Source organism: Felis catus, chromosome E2 (assembly GCF_018350175.1).
Source record: "Felis catus isolate Fca126 chromosome E2, F.catus_Fca126_mat1.0, whole genome shotgun sequence".
In the NCBI taxonomy this organism is placed as follows: Eukaryota; Metazoa; Chordata; class Mammalia; order Carnivora; family Felidae; genus Felis; species Felis catus.
This window is the reverse complement of record NC_058382.1, coordinates 60,627,829-60,642,125: the sequence shown is the minus strand read 5'-3', so window position 1 is coordinate 60,642,125 and position 14,297 is coordinate 60,627,829. Positions and strand designations below refer to the sequence as shown.

At 59.7% G+C, this 14,297-nt stretch overlaps 1 protein-coding gene and 1 long non-coding RNA gene across 2 annotated transcripts in view; one reads left to right on the top strand and one right to left on the bottom strand.

Moving 5' to 3' along the window:
* Positions 1–636: 636 nt before the first annotated feature.
* On the top strand, positions 637–9,287 carry SNAI3 (snail family transcriptional repressor 3). The gene is made up of 3 exons (XM_023244904.2): positions 637–775; positions 3,998–4,555; positions 6,562–9,287. The coding sequence occupies exons 1-3, from the start codon at positions 700–702 to the stop codon at positions 6,741–6,743; spliced, it is 816 nt and encodes a 271-aa protein (XP_023100672.1). The 5' UTR covers positions 637–699; the 3' UTR covers positions 6,744–9,287.
* The window catches only part of LOC109495006, a 25,311-nt gene continuing 13,982 nt past the window's right edge, over positions 2,969–14,297 (bottom strand). The window contains exon 4 of the long non-coding RNA XR_002738376.2: positions 2,969–3,563. This is a non-coding gene — a long non-coding RNA (uncharacterized LOC109495006). The remainder of the gene's footprint in view (positions 3,564–14,297) is intronic.

Here is a 14,297-nt window from a genome sequence, read left to right as displayed (position 1 = left end):
AGACTGGGCAGAGCGCACGCACTTCCCCCTCTTTGACTAAACTTCCCATGACCGTGGGTCGGAACCCCTTGCAATCCCAGAATTCCAGGCTGTGTCCTTTCTCCCCGCCAAATGAGCCTCCTGGAAGCTTGGGCCACCTCCTGGAGCGCTGTCCCGGGAGGGAAGGAGCCCTCCCCAGCCTTCTTCCCCTGGGAAAGGCCTCTCGCCCCCAGGCCGGGGGACCCCCGCCCCCGGCACCACTCTGGCCGGTCAGCTGGGTCGGCTGTGGAGTTCAGGGCTCGTGCTCACCAATCCTACCGTTGCGGGTTTGAGCAGGAGGTGGGGCGAGTGTACCCAGCTGCGGCAAGGGCTCTGCGCGCGCCTCCACCGCCGTGCGGACTGGAGCCCGGCGCGGCTTCCACCCAGCCCTGACCTCCGCCCTTTAGTCCACGGCGAGTGGGTGCGCCAGGCCCCAGGGGTCGGTGTGACTCGCGGCGCGCGCCAGGGCAGTCCCGTGGGGAGGACACGGCGGCCACGCGCTCCCTCCCCCGCGGCCCGCGCACCTGTCCTGGGCGTGGCCCCGCAGCCCCGCCCCGCAGCCCCGCCCCGGCCGCGCCCCGCGCTGGTTGGCCCAGGCGGCGCGCTATGCTAATGAGCCAACCCTCGGGCCACCTGCCGGCTGCGCTGCCCGCGGGCGCCCGGCGGACGCGCAGGGGGACCATGCCGCGCTCCTTCCTGGTGAAAACGCACTCCAGCCACAGGGTCTCCAACTACAGGCAGCTGGAGACGCAGAGAGGTAGGGACTGCCCGGCTCCCCAGCCCCGCCCACGGCTCGCACTCCCGTCCCAGGCCGGGGGAGAGGAGTTACCTCGCCAGCCAGCGGAGCGGGGACGAGACCCCGGGTGGGTGGAGGCCTGCGAGCGCCTTGTCCACGTCGGGGGCCTCCGCCTCGCGTCGGGAAGAGCAGGCGGGGATTCCCTCCCCACTTAAGAGAAGTTTCCAGGCCCCCAGTCAGTCTGGGGGCTCTCCCCCTATGGCCTGGCGCACCCATCCCAGCTAAGGGAACCCTGGAGCCATCTTCCTGGTGCTGGAGGTGTGGGAGGGGTCCCAGGGATGGGTGGGGAGAGAGACGGAGGGAGGCTTGGGGCTGCTGTCCAACGGCTCCTCCAGAGCATCCAGAGGGAAACAGAAGACACCCGCGGGCTGTGTGTGCCAAGGCCCAGCCCATGAGCCTTCCCCCAGGCCCCTCGGGTGCCTCCTCACTGCTCCCTCGGTCACCTTCCCCCCCTCACCCCTCACCCCAGTGGAGGTTGTTCAGGGCAGGCTGGGCTGAGGGGCTGCAATCCTCCCCCCTCCCCCCAGGTGGCCCAGGGAGACGCAGGTCAGGGCTCAGGACTGCCCATGTCCTGGAGGCACGAGAAGGTCCCGGGACAAAGGCCTCTAGAGAGTGATCAGAGCCTTCACCTCACAGCCCCTGAGTTGAAGACCCCCCCCCCCCCAGGAACTGCTGGGTAGCTCAGGGGGAGAGGGGAGAAGGGACCTGGAGGAGGCCCAGGAGTGGAGGGCACCCCGCTGATCCTTTCCAAGGCCGCTGCCTCCAGGGGGTGCCTTCTAGGACTGGGGTCCCGAACTCTGCATTTTGAAAACAATTTCACAAAATGAAATAGAACGGAAGGCATCCGAATGCAGTGCTCGGGTAAAGGAAACTTTCATTTTAGATACATACGTGATGGGAAATGGGAGTTTATGTGAGCCTGGTTGTTAAAGCTTAACACCTGTTGTTTAGAGCCCAGTCACCCAGTGCACCCCCCACTTTACTCTTTGAACATGAGAGAGTGTCAGAGAGCAGCCCAGCCCTCCAGCACTCTCCGCTTCCTCCGCTCGTCTCCTCCCCCCTTCGGATGAGGGACGAGGCTCCCGCTTGTTGAGGCTACCAGGATGTTGCCCTAGGATAGACCGAGGTGCTGGGTCTGGGGCCCCTCCCTCTCTCTTTTCAAATAAGTGCCTTTTCAGGCCTCCCCCCACGGAGCCCCTGAAGCGGAGGGGCCTTGAAAGTCTCTTCTCCCAGGAATTTGAGTTACAACAGCCCCAGAGGGTGTGTGGACGCATCTGAAGGGCCAGCAGAAGCACTCGATCAGGGCCACAGGCACAGCCGGCCCTCCCCTGCCTTCTCTCTGGGGTGGCCCCCAGCCCCCAAGACCGGGTTTGGCTCTGGAGCCAGGGTGGTGGCTGAGTCTCAGAGACTTAAGAGAGGTGACTGTTTTTCCTAGTAGAAAGCCCCCAGTGAAGTGGGGTCCTAGGCTCTCTGGGCATCCCAAGCCTCTCTCTCCAGAACTTCCTTGGACTTTGTCTCTTAGCCTGACACTGCCCAGTCCCTCTTTCCAGGAGGACAGAAAGTTGGCATGCTGCTTTATAATTGGGGGGATTAGGTTAGGGGTGAGGTCAGGATAGAGCGGAAGGTGGGAAGTTTCCTTAAGTGTCCCCACTCCTCTATATCCTCACCAACACTTGTAATTGGCTATTTGTAATTCTAGCCATCCTAGTGGGCACGAAGCAGTATCTCGCTGTGGCTTTAATTGGCATTTCCTTGATGGTTAATGATGGCAAGCATCTTTTCTGTGCGTGTTGGCCATTTGTGTAGGTATATATATATATATATATATATATATATATATATATATATATATTTTTTTTTTTTTTTTAAGTAATCTCTATGCCCAACGTGCGCTTGAACTTGAAACCCTGAGATCAAGAGTCACATGATCTACAGACTGAGCCAGCCAGGCATCCCGCCATTTGTAATTTGTATATCTTGTTTGGAGAAATGTGTATTCAGATCCTTTGCCCATTTTAAAATTATATATATACACACACACACACACACAACTTATATGTATATGTATATATATATTATATATATATATATATACACACACACATATATGTGTGTATATATATATATATATATATATATATATATATACCGTTGAATTGCAAGAATTCTTTGTATATTCTGGATGCCATCGATTTAACAGATACATGATGTGCAAATATTTTCTCCCATTCTGTGGGTTCTTTCTTACCCAAAGCCTTGGCATGAAGGCAGAAATGGGACCAGAGATTTATTTCAACACATCTGGAGTAGGAAACGGGTTGGGGGCTGTTTGGAGATTTGGGGCTCGGGGAAAAGGCAGAGCGTAACTCCTACCTGCCAGACTGTTTACCCTGGGGCCCTGCCGCTCATCTGGTCAGGCACAGGCATGCTGGCCCACAAATCCGGGAGCCACGGCCTGGGGACAGGCTGCCCCTGGAGGCCGTGTGGCACCACCGGGGACAGCCATCCAGCCACCCGGGAGCGTTGGCACTCACATCACCATGGGCGGGGGGTGATGGGGGTGCGTGGAGGCTAATCAGTTGTCTTCACATGGTGGCCCACCGCCAAATGTCTGCTCTGAATTCGCGCCTGCGGGTGGCTGGTGAGGCTTTGCTGTGAGCTGGGCCTGAGGCTGGGCGGGGGTCAGGGAGGCCTGTCCTGCCGGGCCAATAGGGGGGCCTCCGTCAGCCGTGAGAGCTATTCTGGGATCCTGTAAGACATTTCCTTTGCTTTTAAAGAGGAACTGAGGGGGCGCCTGGGTGGCTCAGTTCGTTGGGCGTCTGACTCTTGATTTCGGCTCAGGGCAACTCAGGTTGCTGAGTTCGAGCCCCCCATCTGGCTCTCTGCTCTCAGCTTGGAGCGGCTTCAGATCCTCTGCCCCCCTCCCTCTGCCCCTCCCCCGCTCGCGCTGTCTCAAAAATAAACATTTAGAAAAATCATAACAATAAAGAACTGAGGCCCCTCCTCTAGACCCTGTGGTCACTTCCCGCACTGACACTGGCCTCGCCAGCCCTTCCCCTTCGTGCAGAACTGCTGATGACCTAGAACACAGGCTTGCGGCTGCACCAAGAAGGGCAAGTCTGAGGACAGAGTGTGGGGGCTCATGTCCACTTTCACGCTCTCTCTCTCCCTCCTCCCTTCTAGAAATTAATGGCGCCTGTTCTGCCTGCAGGGGGCTGGCGGTGCCCCTCCTCCTCCCAGACAAGGCGGCCTCTTCCACCCCTGGTGACCCTCCCCTGCCGTGGGACCGCACCTCTGCCGTCTGCCCCATCTCCCTGCCCCTTCCGCGTACTGAGGAAGCTCGGGGGGCCTCCGGGCCAGACCCCCTGGAAGGCAGCCGGGCGGACCTCTGGACCGGCCGGGCCCCCAGCGAGCCTCTCAAAGACAGCCTGAACCACCTCAACCTGCCCCCGCTGCGGGTTCCGCCCACGCGGTGGCCCCCGATCGCGGGCCCGGACGGGGGCCAGGCTCCAGACAGACTCCAGGCGGCCCCGGGGGGCCTCGGGCGCCCGCACTGCCACAAGCCCTGCCACCTGCGGGCGCCCCGCTGCTTCACCTGCAGGTTCTGTGACAAGGAGTACGCCAGCCTGGGTGCCCTCAAGATGCACATCCGCACGCACACGCTGCCCTGCCTCTGCTCTGTGTGCGGCAAGGCCTTCTCCAGGCCCTGGCTGCTGCAGGGCCACATCCGGACCCACACAGGTGGGTCTGTGGGCAGGAGGGCCCCGGGCAGGGGTGAGGGCGGGACCTGGGGGTCAGGCAGGGAGGGAGGCCTTGTAAACCAGAGGAGGGACGGCCACACGGCTTCTGCTTCCCTGCGTGCTGGTTTCCAAAGTCCCACAAACCAGAGGCTCAAACATCAAAAATGCCCTCCGTCCCAGCTCCTGAGGCCGGAGTCTGAAATCCAGGTGTCGCAGGGCCGCGCTCCCTCCAGAGGCGGCAGGGGACGGTCCTTCCTGCCCCGTCCACCTCCCGGAGGCTCCAGGCGTCCGTGCGCCTCTACCCCGTCCTCACACGGCCTCTCCTGTGTGTGTTTGTGTCCCAACCTCCCTCTGTTGTAAGGACACCAGTCCCACTGGACCGGGGCCCACGTGCTCCAGTGTGACCCCATCTTAACCTGATGACATGTAACCTTGATGACAAGACCCTATTTTCCAAGTGAGGTCACCCTCACAGGTACTGGGGATTAGGACGTGGACGGATCTTTTTTGAGAGACACAATTCAAGCCCTACCACCTGGCAAAGCGCAGGCTGCTCGGGGCCGCAGAGGGTCTGACTTCCCACATTGCGCGCCCTTCCTGAGCTCTGGAGCAGCAGGAGCGGCACAGGGAGAAAGGCCTGGCCTTTGGTGGCAACCACGGGCGTCACACGGACGAAGGGCACAGACGAGGACTGGGTCTTGAGGGGGGGCTGAGACCCCAGGGGCAAACCCATCCCTGGTGAGAGCGCACCAGAGCCGTGCGCTCAGACCTGAGGGAGGCCTGGGGGCCTCAGCACGTTGTCCGTACATCAGCCACCGCTGCCCAAAGGAACGGAGGGGGGCTGCCTGCCCCAGGGCAGCTGGGGGTTGAACCACACCTCGCCCCGGCCCGCCAGGAGAGGGACAGGTGGGCACAGAGAGACCGAAGCCCAGGGATAAGGCTCACCGGGCTGAGGCCCACGGCTGAACACACGCCCCCGTCACTGGAGCCTCCCCAGCCCTGAGCCAGGGCTCTGTAAGTAGGACTGTTCTGAGTCACACCGGGGGAGGCTGGAAAGAAGGGTTTTGCGGGAGCCTTTCTCCGGGCTGAAATTCCAGTCGGTTTTCCTCAGCTCCCCCCCAGGGATGTCTCTGAGCGTCCCACATCACACCGCCAGGGGCTCAGTGCTCCTGGTCTGGGGGCCCAGAGGGTGGGAGGCCCTGCAGGAGGCTGGCCGGGGGAGGGAATGCGCCTGGGCGTTGGGCAGCAGGGACGCTCTGGGCCCAGGGGGACTGCACGCTGGTGTTTCTCAGGATTCTATTGGGTGTACGACTGGAAGTCACTCCACGTGGGCGGAAGAGAACAGGTGACCTTTAAGGATCTTTTTACACTTGTTAAGGTTGTCCTGGGGGCCCAGCTCCCAACAGAAGGGCTTTGTCCAAATCCCTGGTCGCCCTGCTTGGAGGTGGCCCAGAGGACACAAGGGTCTTAAGCTGTTCCGAAATGCCTGCCTCCATCGTAAGGGCCGGGGCTCGCCTACCCGGGAGAGTCTGCAGGGGCCCAGCCGCTTTCCACCACCGGCCTTCCGTGGGCAGGGACAGCTGAGGGCTCCCAGTGCTGCTCAGGACCAGATCTGGGCAAAGGGCCCCAGGAGGGCTCTGGCAGAAACAGAAAGATCTAGCAAAGACCCATGCTAGCTCTTTCCCCTTGGAGAGGGCTTTAGATGCTGCAGTCCTGCCCAGGGGTGACATCCCACCCTGTCCCCAGGCAGCTCTGAGCCTGACCGTGGATGTGGACCTCGTGGCCCTAGGGTTTCCTTCCTCCTGGGGCAGGTGCCAGCCCACCGGCACGTACCTCCTGGGGAAGGGTGAGGGAAGACCGATGCGTCAGAACTGCCGTGAGCATGTGGAGGAGGCGGAGGGGCTTATACATCAATAAGCAGGGACGGCGGGGGGTTGGGGACGGGGGGCTCGGCCACCTCCTGGGGCGGACCAGACGGACACTCACCCGGCGCCCTCCCGCCCCCAGGTGAGAAGCCGTACACCTGCTCACACTGTGGCAGGGCCTTCGCCGACCGCTCCAATCTCCGGGCCCACCTGCAGACACACTCGGACACCAAGAAATACCAGTGCAACAGCTGCGCCAGGACCTTCTCCCGCATGTCGCTCCTGGCGCGGCACGAGGAGTCTGGCTGCCGCCGCGGCCCCTGACGGGTGCGGGCTCAGTGCCGGCGGGAGGGACAGGACCTCACCCCTCTCGGCACCCGTGATGCCCAGCGAGCCCGGCCCCACGCTCGGTCAGTGGGTTCCTCCTCTCCCCGCCGGCCACCCACTTCCGTCCAGGGCCAGAGCCGCCCGCAGGCTGTTAGGGCGACTGAGGGAAGACCGTCACGGCGGCGTGAGCCACCATTCCCTGACTTGCCCTGGTTTCCGGTTCTCTTCTCCCAAGAGAAAAGGCGGCTGGGGGTGGCTACCAGCTGGGCCAGCTCCTGCCACTCGGCCTTCGTGGGCACGGCCACCACAGGCTCACCTCCGCCTGCCTGCGCGCACGCACGCGACACTGGGTGTCCCGACGCAGAGCCAGGGCCCCGTCCCCAAGCACAGGGCAGTGAGGAGCCTGGCACCCCTGCCTGTCACGTCCTCTGAGACCCCAGGTCCTGCCTGGTGCCCTGGGTCTGCGGAAGAGGCCGAGCCCGGAGTAATTACCCAGATTCCTGGGTAATTTGGGCCTCTGGCCACGGAGCAAGGGAGGCAAAGTGTAGGGACGGGGAGCGGGGAGGTGGGTGGCGACACTCCAAGCAGGTGAGCAGGGCCACCTTCTTTGGGAACAAGGAGACCGGAAATGGGGACAGCCTTATACAGGGAGGGAGAGCGGCCGTGGGGCGTAGATACGCCGGGGGTGAGACTGTGAGGGCAGAGCTGGGGAGAGTGAGGCCCAGGGAAGAGGCCAGCCGGGGGCCGTGTGTGTCTGCGTCGGCAGGGTGCTCACAAGAGAACCCAGTCCTGGGTCTGCACACGTCTCCACCGAGACCACCGTGTCCACAACCGCCCGTGGCACCGTCGCCCCTTCTCTGCCCGCCCTCTCCCGAGGCCATAGGCGTCCACAGCGGAGGGAGTGGGTGCTGCCTGAGACACATGCCTCCTGAACCGACTCAGATGCCAACAGGAGTCCCCTCCCCAGCATCCTGCCCCCGAGTGCGGCCTCTGCCCACCCCCAGGCCCCCAGGATGTCACCTGCTGGGCTGGGCCTCGATCTTGCTAGCATGTCTTAGTGTCTCCGGCCTGCCCCTGGAGGGCAGCCCGAGTCTAATGGGGACTGACTGAGTTCTTGATGCCCGGAGGGGACAGCCGCCCCACTTCTGGCCCAGGCTGAGGGACAAAGTTAGGCTCCTGTTCCTGGCCCTGAGTGGGGGCCACAGGGCAAGCGGCAGAGGCCGCATGTCGGCCCTGGGCCTCGCAGACCCACTGAAGCACATTCACCAGCTCGCTGCTGGGCCACGCGGCACCTGTAGATCCTGCCCGAGGCTCCTTGGGGTGAAAGGGCCTGCGTGGCTGGTTTGATAACGGCCATCGGAGGGGCCTTGGGGACATCCCAGAGGAAACCTGACCGTGATGTGGGGCTTCTCTGGACCAAGGGTGACCTCGACGAAACTGGCCACCCAGGAGGGCCGTGGCTCCGGGATACAGCAGAATAGATCAGCGGGTGCAGTGAAGACGTTTGCTGGGGAAGCCACGCTCACATTCCCAGGCCTGCACCTGGCCACCCCTCTGCGGGGACCTGCCATCCCTCGAGAGACAGACAGTGCGAACCAGATGCTTAGCTTATAGGTCAGCGGGCTGTGACTCCCATAACAAAGCCCCATGCACCATGCGGCTTAAACCACAGAGATGTACTCCCACACTCTGGGGGCCAGAAGTCAGGGCCCCAGGTGCCACAGGGCTGGTCCCCTCGGGGGCCGGCCTCTCTCTCTCTCTCTCTCTCTCTCTCTCTCTCTCTCTGTCTTGGCTCCTGCTGGTTTGTGGGCATCTTTGATGTTCCTTGGCTGGTGGACACATCACACTTCTCTGCCTCCACCTCCCATGGCTTCTCCCTGCGTATGTGTCTGTCTCTGTGTCCAAATTTCCTCAGTTTGTGCGGACACCAGTCCTACGGGGTTAGGACCCCCCCTTAATGGCCCCATCTTAACTCGATTACCTGAAAAAACCCTGATTCCAAATAGGGTCAGGATTTCAACATATGAACCCACAGAGTGGAGGACACCATCCCCCCCCCCCAACAGTTGATGTGAACACAGTTTGCCAAGAGATGCCCAGTGGGTCCCTGTGCTTGGGCTGAAGGATGAAGGACAGCAGAGTGGATTCCTCTGTCCCCTTGGTCCACAAAGGATCAAGGGGGGCGGTCAATTTTAACTGACGGGCCCACCGGCAAACACCTCCTGTGCCTGTTCCCACTTCCTGTCCATCATCCCAACCAGGGGCCCTGCCCTAGCAGGGTGGTCCTCCCTCCCATCGGTCTCCCGAAGAGCTGGGCTCCTCTGTTGAGTGGGTCAAGCCAGCGTTCTGGCCCATATCCGGCCATCTCACAGGAGGGCTTTTTTTTTTTTTTTTTTAAATAGCATCCAGATGCCCGAAGGAAGCTATATTGTAAATTGTGTTCTATTCCTGGGCCCTGATAGCTAAATGAGGCGATGCACCTGTTGGGTATGAAGGGAGGGAATTTCACGGCCCTAAAATAAAGTCAAATGCTTGCCCTTCTGTGCCGGCCCGTGGAAAATGCTCTTATATTTATATCTGGACTGGCAGAGGGCAGGGTGGTGGAGGCCAGGTTGGCAGAGAGGGTGAAGAAAGGCCGGGCACCTGCCAGGGAGCCGATGGAGAATGAATGGGGGAGACGGTCCGCCAGGGGCGGGGCGGCTGCAGTCAGACCCCAGGGAGGCCACCTGCCCAGCTGCCTGGCCGCCCAGGGTTCCCAGCTCCCCCCTCACCTTTTTCCATGCCATTTTGCCTGGTCATCAGAATTCACCTGGGACGCCCATTTAGAAGCTGGCTTTCTGGAGCCCTCTCCCAACACCTACAGAACGGGAGTCGGCAGGAGGTCTATCCCTGGGTGAAGGTGGATGACTGGTTCTTTTCTCAGGGTGCTATTTGGGTCGCTCCCACCTACAGGCCATCTTGTTTCCATCCAAACTGTACTGACCACGTTTCTACTCTTCACCCTAACGAAGGCCTTTCGGTCCTGGTCCAGCACATTGTTGGGTCCTCCCTCCAAGGCGGGAGGAGGGACCAGAGGTCCCGGGGCCCGAGGAGCTGGGAGCAGGTGCCACAGCTGCAGCCTGGTTATGTCTGGCGAAGGCAGAAACCTAAGAGACGAGCGAGGATGCGGGACACGAGGAAAATCATGTAACCAGCCCTCCAAGGTTGGGGACCTCATCTTTTAGCACGACAGGTGCACCCGGATGGCGGTGTGAGGGCCACAGCAGGGTCAGCACCAGATACCCAGCAAGGAAAACCACCGTTTTCTGACTCAGATGCCAGCGCCCAGCCGCTGCGAGCTCAGGTGCTAGAAACAGGTGTGAGAGGGACACTAGGTCTCCGGTGGCTCCACCCTGGCCCCACTCCCAGCTGAAAGAAACCTCTCTCCTGAAAGCTGCAGACACACTAAGGTTACACCCTCCCTTCCAAAAGCCCAGAGGGCTCCATAAATATCATTTTGGTGCAGAATATTCTGGGGGGGGGGGGGTTCTCTGGAAGTTTGAAAATAGCCCGCGTGTTACTATCTTTATTCAGAGAACCCACTCCTGGCCTCCACTCGGTGGCTAAGTATAGCTCCCTGGCAAAGTTCAATGGAACAAAAGTTTCCAGGCCTTCATCACTTGCAGATGGCCTGACATTCAGGGACACAGCTCGGCCAAGACTCAGAGAGGCTCCGGGGAGGCTGGGAGGACGCCGGCTGCTGGCCGCACCTTCCTGCTCCCGAGTGGGGGAGTGTGCGGGAGTCTCCGGCCATCGAGGGGGAGGGGGGGTCCTGGCCTGGTCCCGAAGGAGGGGTTCTGATCCCAGCTGAGTCAGTCCCACTAGAAAGCCTTGGCTTCCACTGCTTTAAAAAAAGGAATCCTGTTAAACTCTATTTCAGAATTCAGGGGAGTGCCAAATACACATTAAAAAAAAAAAAAAAAAGACACTTCGGATGCCTAAAATAAAATAGAATAGCTAACTTTAGAGAAACTCCCCACCTTTACCTCCTCTTAGAATCTGTGTGCACTTCCTGACCACCGAGTTCTGGCTCCAGTCTCCCCTCCCAGCTGCCCGCCCAGCCCACTGAGCCCCTGGGATCGTCCTCAGGGCCCAGGAGACGCTGGGCAGGGCTCAGGTACACAGTGGGGCCGAGGGCGGGAGGGCTGGGGGCAGAGGTTCAGGGTCCGTCTTGGCGGCTGGGTGCGGGTGTCTCTGGTATGTGCAAAACCCGGAGGCTGCCTTCCCACACGACCTCCGTCAGGGCTGCGCCCCCCACCCCCAGGCTGACCGGAGGGCATCTGTCCCCTCCCCCTCCCCACACCCCTGCCCCATGGGCCCCTCTTCCGCTCTCCTGCAAGGATGCACCCTCCCCGGGTCCTGAAGGAAGACGCGCAATCGCTTGTTTTGCCTGCTGAGCTCAGACACGCCAGCCCCTCCTTCCCTGGCCGTGGGCCTGGGCCCAGGACACATGTGACACACTGATTTCAGAAATGGGAGTCTCGGGGACCGTCTAGGGGGCTCAGTCGGTGGAGTGTCTGACTCTTGACTCCAGCTCAGGTCATGATCTCACAGTTCGTGGGTTTGAGCCCTACGTCAGGCTCTGCGCGGACAGCTGGGACCCTACTTGGGACTCCTCTCCCTCTCTCTCTCTCTCTCTCTCTCTCTCTCTGTCTCTCCTCCACTCATAATCTCTCTCTCTCTCGAAAATAAGTAAATAAATATTTTTAAAAATTAACAAAAAAGAAATGAGAGTCTGTAAGGAGGGCGGTCCTGGAGCCACAGGTCCCTCTATCTGCACACGACCTTGGGAATGCCAGTGTCTCACATCGGCCAAAGAGAGGCTGGGATCGAGGACTGTCCCAGGCCGGATCCCGCTGCCAGCCCCTTTGCTGGGCGTCGGATGAGCTGTGGCTCCCTGTCGCTATCTTGGTGACGGCTGTCTCCCTCCTGCTCTCGCAGAACATGCCCCTGTGCCAACAGTACATAAGTGCTCTGCAGACTTGCCCTCCGCGAGACGCACGTGGGGCTGGCGTCACCGCCCCGGTGCCCGGGCACGTCACCTCCACCCGCTCACGGAAAACCAATACGGCTGAGCACCGGCCTGGGTCTTACTAAGTGCCAGCGTCCGGGTCCCTGTAACATTCTCAGTGAAGAAATGAGAAGTGTCCACAGAGCCCCTCACTCCCACTGGGGCGCGAAGGTCCCCTCTGGGGAGGGCATGCTCACGGGACACCCACGGGGGCCCAGGCCAGGCACCTGCAGGCGTCTTCTCCAAGCAGAACCTGGTGAGAGTGACGGTCCTTCTCGGCCACGGTAATATTAACACTTTTAAGAGACGATGACAATTCTGGAAGCCTTTCATCTTTGGGCAGCTTTCCAAGATTGAAGCCTTTTCTGACGAGAACATCATTTTTTTACTTATACAATGAAACGCCAACATGTGGAAGTTCTGGATAAATCAGCAAACCGGTATTTTCCCCATGACCCATGAGGACGCTACACGGTCTGGCCTGGGCCGCAGACCCCGGGCAGGAGACGGTCTTGGTGGAACGGACGCGGGAAGCGTTCGCACGACGGCGGCCATCACGTGCCAATCACAGCCACTCTGGAGGCAGAGCCACAGGCTGAGGTCTGGCGTGCCACCAGAGACGAGACACGGGCGCCGTTCGGGCGCGTTTCCAGCGCTGTGCGGGGACGCGCACACCCCAAGCCACGCACCGTGGCGGCGACAGGGACGGCCGGGAGACCAGACACCCAGATCTGCAAACATGCGGAGCGACGCCACCCTCCCACAACTTTGTTTCAGGAGACAGTGATTTTTCACCCAAATATGTTAGCACGTGACGGGCTTATCGACGATTTTAAATGAACGGACACAGCAAATCTTTAACGCACCACCAGTTTTAATCCCTAACATGCACCCCACACACGAACAGCCCGCGGGTGCTTTGCTGGCCTGGAGCGCAGAAGCGCTGGGACACGAGGCTGGAGAACACGCGCCGTGTGGCCTTCCGGGACAGACACAAACGGCCGGTGGCACACGCCCTGGACCGGGCGTGGTGAGAGCCTCCGCTCTGCTGCACGGGTGACATTCAGGGGCCATTTGGGGTAACTGAGACCACCTGTGTTTCTGCCTTTGCCCACGGACTCCGGAAACAAATCCCTGCGGCCACGTGACTCCATCCCACACGTGCAGAGTGAGAGACCGCCCCGGGTCCACCCCGAGGGAGTCCCTGCTCCCTGGCCCCCTCCCCCACTCCCCTGCCACACCTTCCTCCAGCCTGGCCGGCTCCCACAGCCTCAAGTTCAATACCACGACCCTTGGCAGCACGTGGGAGGCCACCTTTTCCCACAAGCGCCACCCTGCGGGGGCGGCTCGGCGCCCCGCATGGCTGGCCTGTATCTGATCACAACAGGTGCCTGACAATCTTCAAAGGAAGGAGGGGACAGACGGGGACAGCAGGGCGTGGCTCGTCTAAACCAGGCTTTGCTTCTTTTCATGAATTAATTTTTAATTTACATCCAAGCTAGTTAGCACATAGTGCGGTAATGATACAGGAGTAGAGCCAGTGATTCATCCCCTACGTGTGACGCCCAGTGCTCACCCCGAGCGCCCTCCTCAATGCCCCTTGCCCATTTAGCCCTCCCCCCTCCCCTCCAGCAACCCTGTCTGTTCTCCGTATTTAAGAGTCTCTGATGTTTCGTCCCCCTCCATTTTTATATCGTTTTTCTCTTCCCTTCCCTTATGTTCATCTGTTCTGTATCTTAAATTCCACAAGCGAAGTCATAGGATGTCTGTCTTTCTCTAATTTCACTTAACATAATACCCTCTAGGGGCACCTGGGTGGCTCTGTCGGTTGGGCATCTGACTTCAGCTCAGGTCATGATCTCACAGGTCGTGGGTTCGAGACCCATGTCAGGCTCTGTGCTGTCGGCTGGGAGCCTGAAGCCTGCTTCTGATCCTGTGTCTCCCTGTTTCTCTGCCTCTACCCTGCTCACACTCTGTCACTGTCTCTCGAAATTAAATAAATGAAAAAAAAAACAAAACAAAACAAAACAAAAAAACATAATACTCTCCAGTTCCACCCATGTAGTTGCAAATGGCAAGATTTCATTCTTTTTGATTGCCGAGTAATACTCCATTGTCTATATATACCATATGTCCTTTATCCATTCATCCATCGAGGGACATTTGGGCTCTTTCCAGACTTTGGCTACTGTTGATAGTGCTGCTACAAACAATGGGGTGCATGTGTCCCTTCGAAACAGCACACCTGTATCCCTTGGGTAAATGCCTAGTCGTGCAACTGCTGGGTCGTAGGGTAGTTCTATTTTTAATTTTTTGAGGAAACTCCACACTGTTTTCCAGAGCAGCTGCCCCAGTTGGCATTACCTCCAGCAGTGCAATAATCCAGGCTTTATTTACTGCTTTCTTCAGTCCATTTCTGGGGCTTATTTCACCATCGTGGCCTTTTCTCGACCCTGGAAAAGAACCCGCTGTCTTCAGCACAAACTTGATGACCGTGATCA